The 17,932-nt window shown below is 37.4% G+C and overlaps 1 protein-coding gene across 2 annotated transcripts in view; it reads left to right on the top strand.

Moving 5' to 3' along the window:
* POLN (DNA polymerase nu) overlaps positions 1-17,932 on the top strand; it is a 111,423-nt gene that overhangs the window by 11,271 nt on the left and 82,220 nt on the right. For both annotated transcript variants that reach the window (XM_083833928.1, XM_083833927.1), the window contains 6 exons: positions 2,240-2,301; positions 5,990-6,472; positions 6,926-7,116; positions 9,470-9,582; positions 10,079-10,236; positions 16,841-16,909. In XM_083833928.1, coding sequence (XP_083690054.1) covers positions 2,240-2,301; positions 5,990-6,472; positions 6,926-7,116; positions 9,470-9,582; positions 10,079-10,236; positions 16,841-16,909 — 1,076 coding nt within the window. The remainder of the gene's footprint in view (positions 1-2,239; positions 2,302-5,989; positions 6,473-6,925; positions 7,117-9,469; positions 9,583-10,078; positions 10,237-16,840; positions 16,910-17,932) is intronic.

The raw sequence follows: 17,932 nt of genomic DNA on the forward strand, positions 1-17,932 counted from the left end.
TCTCTTTCTTTAAAAGTACAATGACGATGTCTGGTATTTTTAGCCAATTGTAATTGCAGTCTTGTAGTGTTCCTAAATCCTTTTTCACTGAGTATTGAAAGAACAGTGTAAGCATTTAGTGGCAGCATGTCACATGACTAGCTTTTTTTGTTTCCCTTATAGTAATTACGATTGCTTCTAGTCTACAGACTTAAGAACAAACTTATAATTTGAATTAGTTTTAGGAAAGTGCCTGTATATTTAGCTTGAGCTGATCAAAGCATGGATCTGTGGAGGAAAAAAAAGTTTGCCTTAAAACAAACAAAAAACCACACCAAAACAAAACCAACAAAAGTTGGTCTGTTTATGGCTATATTGGACTGTATTTTATTGATAAGATCTTTAAAGTTTCAATTCTACTTAATTGGAAAGTCTGTCTTCAAAAGGTAAATATTGGATTCAAATAAGACAAATATCTGTGATGTTGAACTCATGGGTGAAATTGTGGTCATCTTGGCAGTAGCGCTTGTAATAGTTCCATCCAGCAGTAAGTTTGAATGCAAGGATGGGTTTCTACTGCCATCTGGTGATACTTTTTCATGAACCAGGAATTCGAGGTGGTGTGGCGATTTAGATACCGGTCGTACTGAGCACTGTGTGCTGAAGGAGAGCAATGTAATCTTCTCTGGAGGGTGTATTTGTTGAGAAAAAGTATCTAGCCATGAAGTGATTAAAAGCACTGACTGTAGACTCACATTGCTGTTGTTAAATGATTATTTTATTGTTGTGGGAAGTGTCAAGAAAACCAGACCTAAAATGTTTGACACTGTAAATTCAGGTATACCGTATTCACTGTTCTAACAGTTCAGGTTAGGGGGCAAAGCTGGAGATAAAATAACTGAACCTGCTTGTGATATTATAAAGTAATAAGCTTAGTTTCTTCTGGAGACTGAGGTAGTCTTTTAAATTTTTTTATTAGTCTTTTAAATATAGGATCCTGCTTTACCTCGTCAAAACTTTTTAGAATACAGTTTCAGTAAATGCAAAAAGATCCCCTTACACGTTGTTTGATATCGTGTGGCAGCTTGTTAGATTCAGAATGTGTCTAGCTGCTAGTAATACAAATTTTGTAGTTGAAAGCAGCAGTGGAATGGACCCTGTGCGGCCAACAGTTAGAAAGGGACAAAATGCGTATTTTGCCCAGGAGTGCTTTTTTTGGCTGGGCAGTAGAAGGATCTAGAGATAAAGGACTTGTAATTACAAACTCTGGAGGGCCATGCACTTCATGAGAGTTCTGCATTGCCTGGCTCCTCCTATTGTCCCTACTGAATCTGTAAATACTGCTAGTCTGTTAGCCCTTGTTCTTTTATTCACTTGCTTCCCCTCTTCTTGGGGCTATTGGGCCACGTTGAGTGCAGGAAAGAGAAGGCATGTCTTAGCCTCTTCATTGAGCGTGGTGCAGACTTCTGAGGTGTATTTACAAAGCTTCCTTAAACTTTCAGAACTGTAGGCCGACTATTGCTGGTAGTTTGGTGGTGGGCCCAGGAGAACAGCTGTGCTGTGCCTCAGGGCTCTGTCTTAGGCCCAGCTCTAACAGTAATCCTCCTCCTTGTTGGGGTGCTGGTCTTTATTACCTTTCTGTCTATTTGATAAGTCTGAATTTTCCTTGCTCTCTGTTCTCGTCTGGTCTTACAATACCCGTTCTCTTGGGAGAATGAACAATGTGAAAAAATTAACCTCCCAGTGAAGCCCGGTCAGTTTTCTCTAGGGCATGGTAAGTTAAAGATGCATTTGTGAATAAAGTATATTCCTGAAGAATATTTTAGAGAATAATACTGTCTAACACCAAGTTCAACTGTGTGAAGTGTTTTGCTTTTTTCTTGCTCATGCCCTTATCTTTACTTTGACCAAAAAGGGATGTGTTTTCTTGAAAGAAGGTGGTATGCATTCTTAAAATATTATAGTAATGCTTCTACTGAATACTATGAAAAATGTTTGTCTGCTGTGTAGCAAAGCTGAATGTAACTTTCTCTTCATGGGGACAGAGCATGCTTTTGCATGTGCATGTTCAGGAACCTGCAGAGCCATTTTGAACTTGACTGATATTAATTTGAGGAAAACAGTTGCCATGGAAAACTTGATTGCAATTATTTTAAGTTTGGTAAAAGTGTTGGTAATGTAACATTGTATGTAACCAAAGCTGTATGCATTGATCTCAGGTTCATTTGTACTGTAAAATGTTTTCTTTTTTTTTTTAAAGGTATAGAGAAGACTGAGGAAAATAAGCTAGGTGATAAGGATTCACATCTGAAAAATGAAAAGGCAAGCACACTAAGATAAAAGACTACTTAAAAAGCCACTCTTTAATGGAAGTTTTGAAGTTATTGACTGGCTCTTTCGTAACAGGTTTTATCACAGTACATTGCATATTCTGATGGTTCAAACAACTTTCCTCTTTAGTCTTATTTTGCACTTGGCATCTACTTACCTTTGAGAGTCTTGGCCCCACTTTTCCTATTTATACAAAGTCTTTTGTGATTGATCTGAAATAAATGAGGTTGACACATTTAGATAGTTACTAAGGAATAGAAATGTTGTCAAACCTCAGTCACTGAACATGAACAATCACTGGCATCCAAAAAAATCCCCCAAATTACAGCACGCTGCTTTTCATAGTAGTAGTGAAGTGGCTTATGTTTTGTAAATCGTCACCTCAATGTAAAATTGTCACCTCATCATAACTAGCATGGCCCATATAATGCCCATGGGGAATACAGTACAGCCACTAGGTACTATGTCCTCTACATAAGCTGTGTTAAATTAATGCATCGTTCTATCTACTAAATGCCCTTAGTGCAACTGCATGGATGAAGCTTTAGGCATCATTTTTTACCCGAATGTATTCATACAGGAAACCACTACTTTCGTCCATTACAGAAGGACAAGACTTTTCTTTTTTCTTTTTTTTTTCAAAATAAAGAATTCTTGAAGCAGATCTTTTATTTTGGTTTGTGTTTTTTCTTTTTCACCAGAAAAAAAGAGAAAGGTCTGGGAATAAAAATACATTTCCTCATTGATACTAGAAAAAACATATTTAAGAGATTACTGCTCTTTTCTTGTTGGCTGTACTGCTTTCCACAGATGTTAACTGTTTTTTCTTTAGCGTTGCTAGTGCTACATCACTTTTTCTGTTCTGTACTTGTTGCTCGTAGGATTAATCTCTTCAAGTTGTCAGTTTGCAGCACCGTGACAGTGTCTCATCACCCATTCCTCCTTTTCCACTTGTTCTTGTTCCACATTTCTGATCCTTCCACAGGCTGGTACTAGTTGTTACCTAATCATAAAGTGAGCTGTTTCTCATGAAAAATGTCTTTGTTTTTAGGAAGTTTAATTTTTGGTGGAATTATCTCCCTGAAGTTAGTTTAATGTGCATGCAAGTGCCAGCCAAGAATGATGGATAACTGGGGCAGACCCGACTTAGACTGTGATTGGGGACTATGAAGTTGGTCAAATGAGCTGTGGATATTAAAAGTGAGCTCCCATCCCAAGTGCAGATCTCACAGCCTTCCTTACTCTGACTGGTCCATGGTGCATGCTTCTGCAAGTCTGTTCAGGTTCCTTGTGAAGCAGAAAAGTTTGCTTTTTGTGTGCGTTGTGAGGTAGTTTTCTGCAGATTTAATTGACTTGTCTATAGGCATGAGGAGAATGACTTAAGAAATGGATGAACATATGTAGTAGTGGAACCTCTTTTTGTAACATTGAGGAGCTAATTTTGACACACCAGATCTAATGAAATTCTTCTACATCCACATAAATTATGGAACGACATCCTCTGACTTAGAAAGCCTATTGTCACACAGCTATGTCACTATTTCTAATAGACGATCAGTTCTTCCCAGAAGCTGCTGCTCCTCTCTGCGGTTAATTGTAGTTCCAACTATATTATTCTGACTTGATAATTAAATTTGCTTTGTTCTTATTTTTGATCTTTTAAAAGAGAATTACTTATTCCTGATTCTATAATTACTTCAGTGTCCTAATTCAAATTCTGCTATCTGTTAAACAATACAAACTATTTGTGCTTTGACTGGAGCATACACTTAAGTGGATTAGCTGTCTGTCTACAGTTCTTGAACAGTCTTTCTGTGCTAATATTTTTCCACTTACGGTAGCTTTTTTTAGTGTTCCCTTTGTGATTAGCTTTGCCTAAGTCCAATTTATTTGTCATCTTTCAGAACAATCACTATTCATTTTAATTACGCTTTTGCTGCTACCAAATCTTTTTCTGTTTACTTAAAACCTTTTAATTGTACTTCTTTTTTTCTGTAAAGCTGATCCTGTGAAGTGTGTTCTTATCTAGTCTAAGGCTTTTTCATCCTTTGATTCCATAGTTCTGAGGTTTGGGAAAATGGGATGTTGGTTAAGGAATATTACAAACCACCAACAAAAAAGTATTGGCTTTGCCGTTCTGGTTTGCTCAAACAACAGAGTGAATAGAAATGGATGATATCCTTTAATCAGTGGAAATGGTTGTCTTGTTCTTGATGTGAGGTCTGCACAGCAGTAACTTGTGGTTCTTTTAAAGCAAGAAGGCCCCAGTTTTTGGAATGACAGAGGTACTGAAGGAGGCTGGTGATTCTACAAGAGCAGAAAATGTAGTAATTGAGAGCCTTCAGTTACTTTGCAATGATGTATGTAAATGTTATGCTGATGCATGGTGCTAAGACTAAAACTGAGAATACAACTGCTTTGCCAAGCAGTTAAAGAATTCGGAGGAAAAACTGCTTTTGATTTGATTCTGTGTAAGATCAGAATATTCCTGCTGGAAGATGCCCTGACAGGGACTACAGTCTTCCTGAGGCACTAAAGATAGATGAGTCACTACAGGAATGCTTCATTTCAAAAAGGAAATTGCATAAAAAGGAAGGAGCTTTTAAAAGAAAGTATAGGGTGTTTCCCCTCCAAAAGCAAAACATTTTTAGGTAATAAGGACTTATCCAAAACAGAATATTGGAGGCTTAAAACAAACCTCTCTGGGTGTGGGAGCAGTATGGCTAAACAACAGTATGAAGGAGACAACTAAACATCCTGCAACTTTACAGAATTTGCGTTTTGTAAAGACCACAAGACAAAGAATCCCTCTTGGCTGAAGACAGTGTAGAAGAAACTAGCAAAATAAACAGCAAAAAAATACAAGGGCCAGTAGTATACCAAGGACGTTTTTGAAGGAAATCAAGGATGAAGGGTTAGAATTGTTATGTTACCATGCAATTTCTTGCTTGAGGCTCTTTAATAGCAGCATTTTTTTAACTGCTATAAAAGGATGCAGGGAAATGTGTGGAATATGAAAGATGTTGGGGGCATAGTGGTTTAAACAGAATAGAGTATAATACTTAGCCATACACGTGATAATAAGGTGCACCTTCTATGCAACTTTCCTATGAATTCTTACTGTGTCTTGCAATCCTGTAAATTTTTTGGAAAAGTCAGTGGAAATTCAGTAGACTCAGAATTTCCACAGCAGTTATTGTGGTCCCTTGCCAAAAAACAAACAAACAAAAGAACCCTTTGAATATTGAAGCTAAAGATGAAAATGAAAGGTCACCTCTCCCTTCACACAAAGCTCACTAATGACCTAGTCACTGTGGAAGACTAACAACAAGAGCCATCTAGTCCAGTAGCTTCTTTGGCATTGTTAGTGTTGGACTAACAACAAGCAAAAAAAAAGGCAGTGTACATTGTTGGTGTAACAACAAGCAAAAAAAAAATGGTGGTGGTTTTGGATGCCAGCAACATAAATCAACACAATCATTTTTTACTGATATATGCTTGAATTTTGGCCTATGTGATAGAGTTCCCCTAAACTGTCTGTTTTGGTGATATCACTAAAATTTTTTTTCTTTTGTACAGCATCACTTCCTGAAAAGCTTTCTGAATTAACTCAGGGATGTTTATTTTTGTTTCCTAATAAGTTGAATAATTAGTTCACTGAAAAATTTGATTTTTCCAGGAAATTAATGATTCCACAATTGCATTATTAAAATCATCTGCCAGCCCTGCAAGAAATACTGCTGGTCAGAAAGTCAGGACAGTACGTACCAGTGAAATACTTTCTTATCAAGCTACCAAAATACTGAGCTATTACCAGGATTTAGACTTGCCTAAATGGGGATACAGCGAAAAAAATCTTTCAGTAGAGGAAAGAAAACTTAAGGATGGTGAAAAGAATGTAGCTACTCCCCTTAAAAGAAAGCAAGATGTACCTACATGTCATTTGGAGAAAAAAAGATTACCTGTAAAGAACTATGCTTCACATGAAAGAAGATATAACTGGACTTCCAGAGAAGCAGAATTTTCTGAAAATTATCCTTGTGATATCAGGAGTTTGGGATATGAAGAAAAAAGAGAACTGCTTGCAAATATAGAGCAGGCAGTGGCTTTTGTAACTACTATGATATTTCAAGATGGTTCTTCACAGCTCAACTCAGAGCAGGTTAGTGAATGATGCGTTTTGTTTAGAGGCAGTTTTGTGGAACCATTTGAACTGTACATATGACTCCAATAAACAAAAAAGTATGTTCATTGGGAGCATGGAATCCAGACCAGTTTTGGATATTCTTGCTTACAAAAATATAAAAGCAAAATGGGGTAAAACTTAATATTTCTGACTACATCTTATTTTTCTACAAAGTAAAATTTAAAGTAAATGGAACCACTTGGACTAAACAGTCATAAGTGTACTTCTAGTGAGACTGCTTGAATATTTTTCTTCTTTGTACGGTGGATTTGGGTTTAAAAGATGCTTTTGTCTGCTTCTCTATTCTGTCAATGGTGTGTGCAGTAACCATAGTGTATGTGATGACACTCATATGGTAAAATACTTGGGAAGTTTTCTTTATAGAATTGCATAAAATCTGTCAGAAACCACTTTAATTATACTTAACAGGTCTTAACTTCATCAGTAAAAGGAATTGTTATATTAGTGAAGAACCAGACAGATCGTCTTTGTTCTCCCCGTTACTCTTCAAGTGACCGTACTTGGAATGCTGCTGATGGAAGTGACAAATTAATTTATTTAAAAACTGAATGGTCACCTATTTGGGAACAAGAAGCACAGGCTCATAAGAAATTTGCTTGGTGAGAGCATGTAGAAATAAAATACTATTTTGCTTTTCGCAACGGTACTATTTTGCTTTTGGCAACAGTAATGTTCATAGAAAGGTTTGGGTTGGAAGGGACCTTAAAGATCATCTAATTCCACCCCATACTGCCATGGGCAGGGACACCTCCCACCAGCCCAGGCTGCCCAAAGCCCCATCCAGCTTGGCCTTGGGCACCCCCAGGGATGGGGCATCCACAGCTTCTCTGGGCAGCCTGTGCCAGTGCCTCACCACCCTCTGAGGAAAGAATTTCTTCTTTAATCTTTCATCTTTTAGTTTAAAGCCATTATGCCCTGTCCTGTCACTGCACCCCCTGACAAAGAGTCCCTCCCCACCTTTCGTGTATCCCCCTTTAGATAGTGGAAGGCCGTTGTAAGGTCTCCCCAGAGTCTTCTTTTCTCCAGGCTGAACAACCCCAACCCACCCTCAGCCTCTCATCATAGGAGAGGTGCTCCAGCCCTTTGATCATCTTGGTGACCCTCCTCTGGACTTGTTCCAATACATCCATGTCCCTTTTATGCTGGGGGCCCCAGAGCTGAAGGCAGGGCTCTGGGTGGGGGCTGATGAGAGCAGAGCAGAGGGGGACCCTCCCTCACCCTGCTGACCATGCAGATTTTGATGCAGCTCAGGACACGGTTGGCTTTCAGGGCTGCAAGTGCACATTGCCGCCTCATGTTGAACTTCTCATCAACCAACACCCCCAGGTCTTTCTACTCAGGGTTTCTTTCAGTCCATTCTCTGCCCAGCCTGTATTGGTGCTTGGGGTTAGGTTGTGGTACTTTTTTTTCTGAGTTAGAATTTTAGTAATAGTAATAGCTACTCATTCACTTATAAAAGCTTTATGAACACACAATGGTTATACGGTTCCAAAAAAAACAAAACAAAAAAACCTTGAAAACTTATCTTCCATTTGCTGCACTGCATTTCTTACACAGTATGTTTCAGGACATCATTATGATATATATCCTTTTTGAGCCCTGTTGGTATTTTTAATTTCGGAGCATGGAGTGCAATAGGCTTGTTTAATGACTGAGATGATGAATGAGGCTTTCTTAGGATTCAGAAACAATGTTACATCCAAACTACAAGCAAAAAAAAAGTAAATGCTTTGTGCATCTGTTTAATAGTTGGATTAAATCTTTTAAAAGTAGGATTATATTTTAAACTTCCACTTGGCATAGCCAAAATCTTTTTTTATTCCTTATTATTAACTCTGAAATAGTATCCCATAATGGCAGGGATGAGACTGATCTTTCAAAATAATAGTTGCATATTAAAATTTCTTTAGAATACTTTATAAATTTCAGTAATAATTGTTTTATTGTAAACTACTGAATTTGGGGAATTAAATTATAAAGCATTAATTTTCGCGATGTTAGACTTGCTTGCTGATCACATCTCTGCACCGCTCCACTGTATGACTTGAAACAAATCACTTCACTTACCCGTACTTCTCTAGATGCAATGTTGGAATTATAAAATGATTAGTTTTATAAAGTGTCTTCGGTTTTGATGTTATGTTCAGTTCAGAACAATCAATAAAGCAAGTTTTTGAACAATAAGAACTCAAGAATAAACAAGTTGAATAAGCGTATTACCTATGGGCTTTATCTAATTTTTCTAGGAACGGTGTAGTTGTTTAGCAGTGGATCAAAACTATATACAGTAATACTTTATGGTCTGCACAATTTATAATCTGTCTAAAATCTTGGTCCTCTGGTTTTATATCACTAAAGATATATCAACTCAAATTCTATAAAAAATTGTTTTTCCGTATCGCCTAAAATAAAGGTTACAAAAATGACACATTTGAATTATACATAGATTTTACTAATAATATTATAATATATGAGAACTATAGACATTTTCATAAATGATGGAAAAATGTGGCATGATATGAAGCATAGTAGACTTAAAGAGCAAATTAACACTAAGCAATTAGGTCAGTTTAGATTGTCTAACAGCTTTTAAATCATGATTTTACTACATTTACTCAATCTTCTGCAATCTCATTTCGTATAGTAAACAGGGATGCAAGTTGCAGTTTTAGATTAAGGTTGAATTTAAATTCAAGTGTCAAATAAAGATTTCTTTTCTTTATGAGTGCATGGTAAGTCACCTGCTAGGATGCTTAATTTAGTATAGAATGAAGCTCCAGGAATTGAATCGAGAATTTAATATTCAAATACAATATTCTATTCTTAAAGGAATAAAGAAATGTTTGGATTAGCTGTTCAGTTTAATATTAGTTGCTAATTAAAGAATAAATTAAATGGATTAACTAAATCTAGTAGCAGTATAGTGCATGTTAATAAATTTCTTTCGTGCAGGCAAGTGTTGTTTCAAATGCTGCGTCACAAAGGTCCAGTTATTTGCTTCAATGCAAAAGATTTTCTGAGGACAGTACTTCAAATTTATGGTAATGAAATAAGCTGGAAACAAGGTAACTGTCTAATCCAATCTATGACCTAATCCTATAATCTCTGTGCCTGTGATGTTTCTGTTAAAATTACAAGGTATAGAAGCAACTAGATTAGTGTTTAGGTAATATATTGGAGAACAGAATTTTAGTACCATGGAAAAAAAAACCCTTCTTGAGAGGTTTACTACCAGACAGCTGGCATGTCAAGATTACATATTTCTCCTTAGACTTGAGAATAGTTTAAGGTTAGATTCCAGTGGAAACAAAAGCTTTTAAAACAGACTTGACTACAGTTGAGAAGGTTGAATTGCTTCATGTTCCCTAGAAAGACTTCCTCTTCTAGAATTTCATCCTATCCTCTTGAGCAATGCTCATACTGGTCAAAATTAGAAATCACTTGAATACTTGTCTATTTATGATGTATGTCTAAAGGAAAGATAGACAAAACTCTAGAAGTATTTCTCAATATAGAAGCAATTTAAGCATTTTGATTGTCAGAAATAACTTAATTTTTTAGTTGCTGATAGCGTTGTGTTAGATCCAAGGATTGCAGCGTGGCTGATAAACCCCAGCGACACAGTTCCCTCTTTTGAATGTTTGACGCAGAAGTATTTTGAAAAATCCTTTTCTATGGAAACAGAAAATACAGATACAGGCACTTTGAGAAATGCATCGGTAAGTAGTTTGTTTTAGATTGTGGTTGGTTTAAAAGAGGAAGGAGATATTGAAATTATTGCTCTTGCCTACAAAATATTGAAAAAAATATTTTTTTCAATAAATAATACTTTTCAGGTAGAAGAAGAATATTATAATACTACTTGTTGGAAATCTAATGTTAAAGAGAGAGGGGAAGGAAGGGTTCACTGCGTTCTACCAAGATGGGATCAAATTCTCCAGGAACAGTTGCAAAATTCTGTATCTATACCCAAAAGTTCAATAACAAAATTGATATAAAACCTCATATTTTCTCTTTCACCTATCTGCAAACAGATACCAGCTGTCATTTCCAGAATGTCTAATGCCTTGCTCCTTAATTCCTGTGAACATATACCCTTTATTTAGTTTATTATTAAGAATTTTACTGAATCTTACTACATTCTGGTAAAGGTACCACATCATAAGCTGATAGGAAGGAGTCAAATATGAACTTAGAAGCACATGTATGCAGTATCTGAAGATTTACTTGGAGAGAATCCTTAATGTACTCCTTGAGAAGTTATTCCCAATAGTACGGAAATAGTCTTACTGTCTGTTGAAACTTATTTACTGAATGTTATAAAACTTTGATATTGGTATTTTGGGCTACTGCATTCTACTCTGGATGCATTAGCTGTCACAGGTTGTTTGAATGTTGAGAGCGTTAGTGTTGGAGGGAACTAATTTTAAAAATAGGTGTACAGTAGGCTAAATGGTGATTTCTTGAAACCTTCCACTTTCCAGAGGTGTTGCTTATTCAGACACAGGAATCATATCATGATTGTAGAGTTTCTGGGATACAAACCCAATGATGTCAAGTGGACTTGAAATATGGACAGAGCTCACTCATATAAGCACATACCCAACTGCATAGGCCCTTCTGAGACAAATAAAGCCAGTTTACTTCAAAACACTATCTGTAAACTGCTGTTGTTCAGAAACTACTTCAAGAATTAAGCTATTAGTGTAGGGAATGGAAAGAAAGGTAAACAGACAGAAGCTATACACTTGCAGGTTATTTTTACATGTGCTGTCCTGTCGTGTGAGTCAGCATCCTTAACTTGTTTCTTTCCATATTTTCCCTCAGTCTTTTGTTCTTTCTACATCACATCTATTCTTAGTTTTCATTTCTCAGCTTTCTCATCCTGATTCCCACGTCTGAGTTAAATATTGAAGTCTTATTTTCCTCTTTCCCTGCTTTGGGTCTCGTTTGATTCCTTGCCCCAGCCACCTCCAGGGCCTTTTATGCTGATTTCATCCAAGTCCCTATTTATGCCTCCCTCTAACATGCTAATTATTCTCCCCCCTATTCCTTACCCAATTCATTAGTTCCCTGGACCCTCTCACTTTATGTTTGACTTCTCTGTTTGCCCAGTCAATACCATTTTTCCTGTGAATCCTATCTTTTTGCCAGATTTCTCGAGCCTTCTTGCTCTGTCTTTGGTGATAGGTTCCTAACAGTCCTCTGTACTCCCAGAGGGCTCAAGGCCAGGCGATGCATCATGTCCTGTGCCCCACACCTTCAGTTTAGCTCCCTCTATATTTTGCTAATCTTGTCCACCCAGCATGATACTTGGAATGACAGCTACTTTATTCTGTAGCCTGCAGCTCCGGCTACTCACTCAGACCACTCTGTAGCATGGAGTGTGTGCTGCTTGCTGGTCTGTATATTAGGTGCTGTGCCAAAAGGCTCCACAAAAGTGGTCACAGTCCATATCCATTGAAACCTTTGCTGAAACAGGTGCTACGCATCACGCTGCTTTTGTCATTACTGCATTTGCTGATAAGGAATCCTGAAGTCATTTGAAGCCTGACACTGGGCTTACTTCCACCTCCAGAAAGGATCAAGTAAGCTGGCTGTTGCTGAAAGCACTGTCTTTCACAGACAGCTCATTTTTTCCAGGATCACTGGGTATGGACAAGGTTTCTTGCAGTCAGGTCTATGTTTTTTTTTGTTTTGTTTTGTTTTGTTTTCCTGCTATGTGGTAGGAAAACCTCTTTGCAGCGAAGATTACCCCCAAAGTGGAGTAATAGAGTTGAGGATTCTCAACATTCCAAGGCTGAGGAAATGATTTTTCTCCTTTTTTTGGAAAGGGCTGTAGCAAAAAATAGCTCACACGATGAAATGGTGAGCAAGCTACTTCCATCTGTCAAGGTTTTTTCATAGTATGTTGCTTGTGGTAACTATTATTTATGATATGGGTGGGTAGGAGGGTATGCAGAATTTTTTGTGATACTGAAGGCTGGCACTGGAGGGCTGGCAGAGGTCAGAAGAGAAATACCTTGGCATGTAGACCAATGGCATTCTTTAACCTGTTCTGATCACTCCTCTCAGCTGACATCATCTTTCTTTTGTTGTCTGGTTCTTTTTGAACACACATGCCTCATTGATGCATTTGTTATGTTCATTTAAACACAACCTCCTCTTTTCTGGTTTCCAGTGAGAGGCTCTTTTGAAAATTCATCTCCCCTCTCCCTTTCTTTCAGTCTTCTAAATTCTACCCCTGATTTTACTAGACTAGCGCCCACCTAATCCACTTCTTTATCTACTTGTAAACTGGCTTTTGTGTTTTTGAATTATATGTGCTTTCTTAAAATCTTTATCAACTCTAATTTTAATTTGCTACCCATTAAAATGCAAGTTGTGAAAGACTTATGTTGACCAGAAAATTATGGCTCATTGTCTATCTAAAGCTTCATTATGAAAGAACATGCAGAGGTGATTGCAACAAGAAATTAAAGGTTTGATATAGCAAAAAGATCAGAATAATAAATACCTAGCCAATCAGACTGATCAATTCATTCTAATGTGGTAGTTTTCTAACTAAAGCCATATTTTCACAAGGACAACTATTAGCATGCAGTTGAAGACAGTGCATTTGTCTCAGACTGGATATTTGTGAAGTGTCTTCATTGGATCAAACAAGAAATTGTCCTAGTGCTTTGATAATGCTTACACGCTTTTGCTTTAAAAGAACCACTGCCTGGCTGGGCAGATTAAAAGCCCTGGAGGACCACAGTGTTCTGACATCAGACCTGTTTTTAAGATACTCTTGGCAGCAACTTCAATGGCAATCTTCCTGGTTTAATCCATAATTCATAGCTTAATGACATCCAGTTTAGTAGTGATACCATATCTGGTTACATTGCATATGCTCTTCCAGACAATATAATCTTGTTTTTGTTGTTTGCAAAACATTGGATGCTTCATTCATATCGAAGCATTTTCTTCATTTTCTGTGCAGTCTTAGAGTATAAATCTGATAACAAGTAGAATGTCCTTGCATTCTCATCACAGAAGGACCAAAGGGAAGATTCTGAATATATCAAGTGAAAACCGTGAAACTGTGGAATGGGCAACAAAGCTGGATTTGGTAGCATAATTTCTGAGAGCTTACTCTGGTAAGCAAGACACCTTCTAGCTCAGTTTGAGTGGAGAAAGCAAAACATATTTCTTCTGGAGGAGATTTTTTTTTTTTCCAACTTTAGATATTCCAAGAAAGCAGTAAGGTAAGACGGTTATAGAATATCTGCAGGTCTGGAGAGAAAAGAGAGACTTCTGCAGCTCATAGCATAAAATCCCCTCCTTTGTGTTCCACCAGCTCCAGGGCAGGGATGCAAATAATAAAAATGAGCACAGAATAATTAGGATTCCTTCAAAATATATATAGGGTGAATGATAATTCTGGAGATAGCTTACTTACAAGGTGTCCAAGGGACCCTGTCAGTGCTTTTTCAATTGAGAAGCCTTCCACGTGATTTCATGGCCATTTGGTGTCCTGTCAATCAGGACGAGTCTGTTTACTATTCTTGACAGAAAGATGTAATTCACTTGGGAAACAGATCTTGAATTTAGTTGGAACCATGCCTGTGTGTACTATTTTAGTAAAAAATGATCTTGGAATACCCTGCTCACCAAGAATCTAGCCAAATCTAGGTCAGTCCCCAGCTATGCAGTTATTGAGAAGGAAGAAGCGAATGTAATCAGATTATCTTCTAAAGCAGTTAGGGTCCTATTGGACTCAAAATTGGTTTCTCCTCTGAGTCTTCCATCAGATGTACATTACACTCATGTTGTTAAACATGAAGTAGTAAGCTTGAGCATTCTGCATTTCTATCTGCTATAGATATTTTTTTCCAAAATATTAACAGGAATCTGCAGTCAGTATTGTGCCGTATGGCATAATTATCTTGCACTCTGGGTTTCTGGACTTCCTCAAAATTCCACAGTCATGTGGGGTTTAATGTAGATTTTCCCTGACTTCTCTCAGGATGGTTTTTCCTTCTCTTTCCTTTTCTTCTTCTTCTTCTTTTTTTTTTTTTTTTAATTTATTTTTATTTATTTTTATTTTGTTTGTTTTTACTTCCTATTTAATATGCATTACAGAACTAGACTAGAATCTTTCTTAGAAGTCTTAATTATCCTTTTTAATGCCTTTTGTCAAATGATTCTCTCATCTACTTTTCTGGATAATCAAATATTGAGCTGAGGTATCGAACTTCAGAGTATCTCACTAGATTGAGTGGGCATATAAGTAGCATAGAATTATAAAATAGCTTGAGTTAGAAGGGACGCACAAGGATCATTGAGCCCAACTCCTTGCTCCACACAGGATTACAGAAAACTCAGACCCTGTGTCTGAGAGCGTTGTCCAAACACTCCTTGAACTCAAGCAGCTTGGTGCCGCGACCACGTCCCTGGGCAGCCTGTCCCAGTGCCCGACCACCTCTGGGTGCAGAACCTTTCCCTAACACCCAGCCTGACCCTCCCCTGTCCCAGCTCCATGCCGTTCCCTCGGGTCCTGTCGCTGTGCAGAGCTCAGCGCCTGCCCCTCCACACCCCTCGTGAGGGAGCTGCAGGCCGCCATGAGGCCTCCCCTCGGCCTGCTCTGCTCTGGGCTGAACAAACCAAGGGACCTCAGCCGCTCATCACACATCTTCCCCTCTAGACTCTTTACCATCTCTGTTGCCCTGAACAGATGAGCTTCCATGTAATTACAGGTAATGAATCCACAGTAGTTGCAACCTAGAAAGAAATCCTGGAATCGTTATTGATAGTTTTCTGTTGGTTCAATGTGTTGCAGCAGCAGCAACGACAACAACATATAGGTACTGTAAGGAAAAGTATTGAGAGCAAGAAAAGGGTCTTTTTTTTTTTTTTCTTTTTCTTTTTTTTTTTCCCCCGGAGTAAATCTTGGTGTAGCCACAGTATGCAATCTTGAAGACTGCAGTTTCGGTCTCTGCATTTCAAGTAAGGCATACTGGGCTTATAAAAGGTACAGAGAAGGGTGTCTGAAATTGCCCTTCAGAAGACAAAACAGCTTCTTTAGAAGAAGAATGTGAAAAAATTGGGGTTCTTTAAGTGGGAGATGGAAAGACTGGAGGGCACCCACTAGCAGTTTTCAAAGATATTATGGAGGCAGTAGAGAAAGTCAGTGCAGCTATTCAGCAAATACTGCAGTATTATAGCCAAGAGTCATTTGATGAAATCAGGAGGACATGAGGTTAAAAACTGATATATATATATATATGTATATATAAAAAATATATATTTAATGCAGTTAGCAATTAAGTCTGCATTCCGTAGATATTCAAGGAAATGGTAAACTTATTTTTGAAGGAGTCAAAACCTGCACTGTCCCTTAGAGATGTTAGTCTAACTTTTTCATGAAAAAATTTCATAGTCTGTAGATTCAACAAGTTCTAGAAAGCCGATTTGTTCTACACCTACGGTATGTGAAAATAATTGATATATCATATAATCCTAGAATGGTTTGGGTTGAAAAGGACCGTAAAGCTCACCCACTATATACCAGACAAATATATAACTTCAGTCTTCTAGAATGCTCTCCTAGGTTCTATGGTTTGTGGCCCAGGAATTTTATGAGACTGTGCTTTTTGTACTTAATAGCTTGCATGAGAATTTATTCCATAATTTTGGTTATTCAGTCATTATCAAAGATGTGTGCTGTGGGAAATAAAATCTACATCTGCAGAATTTTTCATACTTTCATCTTTCTTCACAGGAAGTTAGCAATGAAAATAGGCACTTTGTTTACATTTTGTGTTCTAGCTTGATAAATTTAATTGGTCGATGTTAATTTTACTTTTAGTCATCGTGTTCTTGGAGCTTTTGTTTGTATTTTCAGTCTGGATATTCATGTCAAATGATCTTCTAGTCAACTAAACAAGGTAGTATGATTGTGTGGAACTTCCCTGCAACAGAAGGAAATGAATAATTCAGGCACAGAAGAAGGGCAGTACTGATAAAGAAATTTGCAAAATATTTTTCCTCATTTTACAAGTAGTAATAGAATTCTGACTTCAACATCAAAGGCAGCGTGTAGTGATACTATTTCTTAGTACATGGTCTTTGCAAAATGTAAATAAAGGAACAGGTAAAATCTAAATGATCTGTACTCCTGTGTTCATGATTTTTTTCCAGAGGTCAAAAAACATTACTTAAGTTTTAAATATAACAGGTGACAAATATAAAAAATATATTTAAATAGTTTAATCCCTTTTAAAATAGGTAGTATTCTGAATATTTTAATCTAAAAGTCTTTATTTTTTTTTTTAACAGTACCAAAACTTAGGTGTAAACTTGGAGAAGCTTTATAAAGTAATGGCATACCTTTCTCATGACTTACAGGTAAGATTTGAAAAGTAGTTACTCAGCTAAAACTTCTGAGGTATTATAAATTAAAGACAGCTAGTGACATGTTTTTCATTGAGATCAAAATCTCTATATGAGTAAAATAGAAGTCTTCAACCCTTACCAATTTACAGTGCTGATCAACATTTAAAATTGTCCATCAAATTTGCCATTGTTTTTCAGAATAATGAAGCGTCTACTCTGAAAGTGTATCTTGAAGAAACTTCCTGTGCAACAGTTAAATATTTAAACTAAGATTGTAAGAACAGGAAAAATGCAGACTGTTGTGATTTTTCATTTTACATTTTAAAGCTATATGAAACTATCTAAAAGTATTAAGAGTTGAAACAATGTAGTTGATTTTCTCGGTAGGCACATTTAGAGAGTGTCTTCCTTGGGTACAAAAACTCTAAGCATGTCTATCATCTCTGTAGGTTATATTAGCCCTTACTGAAGTTCAGAATGCATCTCAAGAATTCTTCTATTTTTGTGGGGCTTCCATTCTGTTCTGTTTTCTGCTTGTGATCATATATCTGGAAATGTGTCACTTCAGGGATATGCTCAGGTTCCGGTGAAAGGTACATAGAATCACAGAACGGTTTGGGTTGGAAGGAACCTTAAAGCCCATACAGTTCCAGCCCCCTGCCATGGACAGGGACACCTCCCACTAGACCAGGTTGTTGAAAGCCCCATCCAGCCTGGCCTTGGGCACTTCCAGAGATGGGGCATCCACAGCTTCTCTTGGTAACCTGTGCCAGTGCCTCACCACCCTCCGAGTAAAGAATTTCTTCTTAATATCTCATCTAAACCATCCCTATCCAAGGGATGCTAGGGGCTTTCCTTGAAACTGATTTGAAATATATTGTGAGGGATTAGACAGTCAGTTGAACCAGGCTAGTCTGGATTTTTAAGTGGCCCAGCAATCCTTCAATGTGTAAAAGCAGCCAATAGGGAAACATCTAAGGCACAGAAGCACTCATCACCAGCCTACAGGGGGAGATTTTAGACAAATACTGCTGT

The sequence above is a fragment of the Anser anser genome, assembly GCF_964211835.1.
Source record: "Anser anser genome assembly, chromosome: 4".
Lineage (NCBI taxonomy): Eukaryota > Metazoa > Chordata > Aves > Anseriformes > Anatidae > Anser > Anser anser.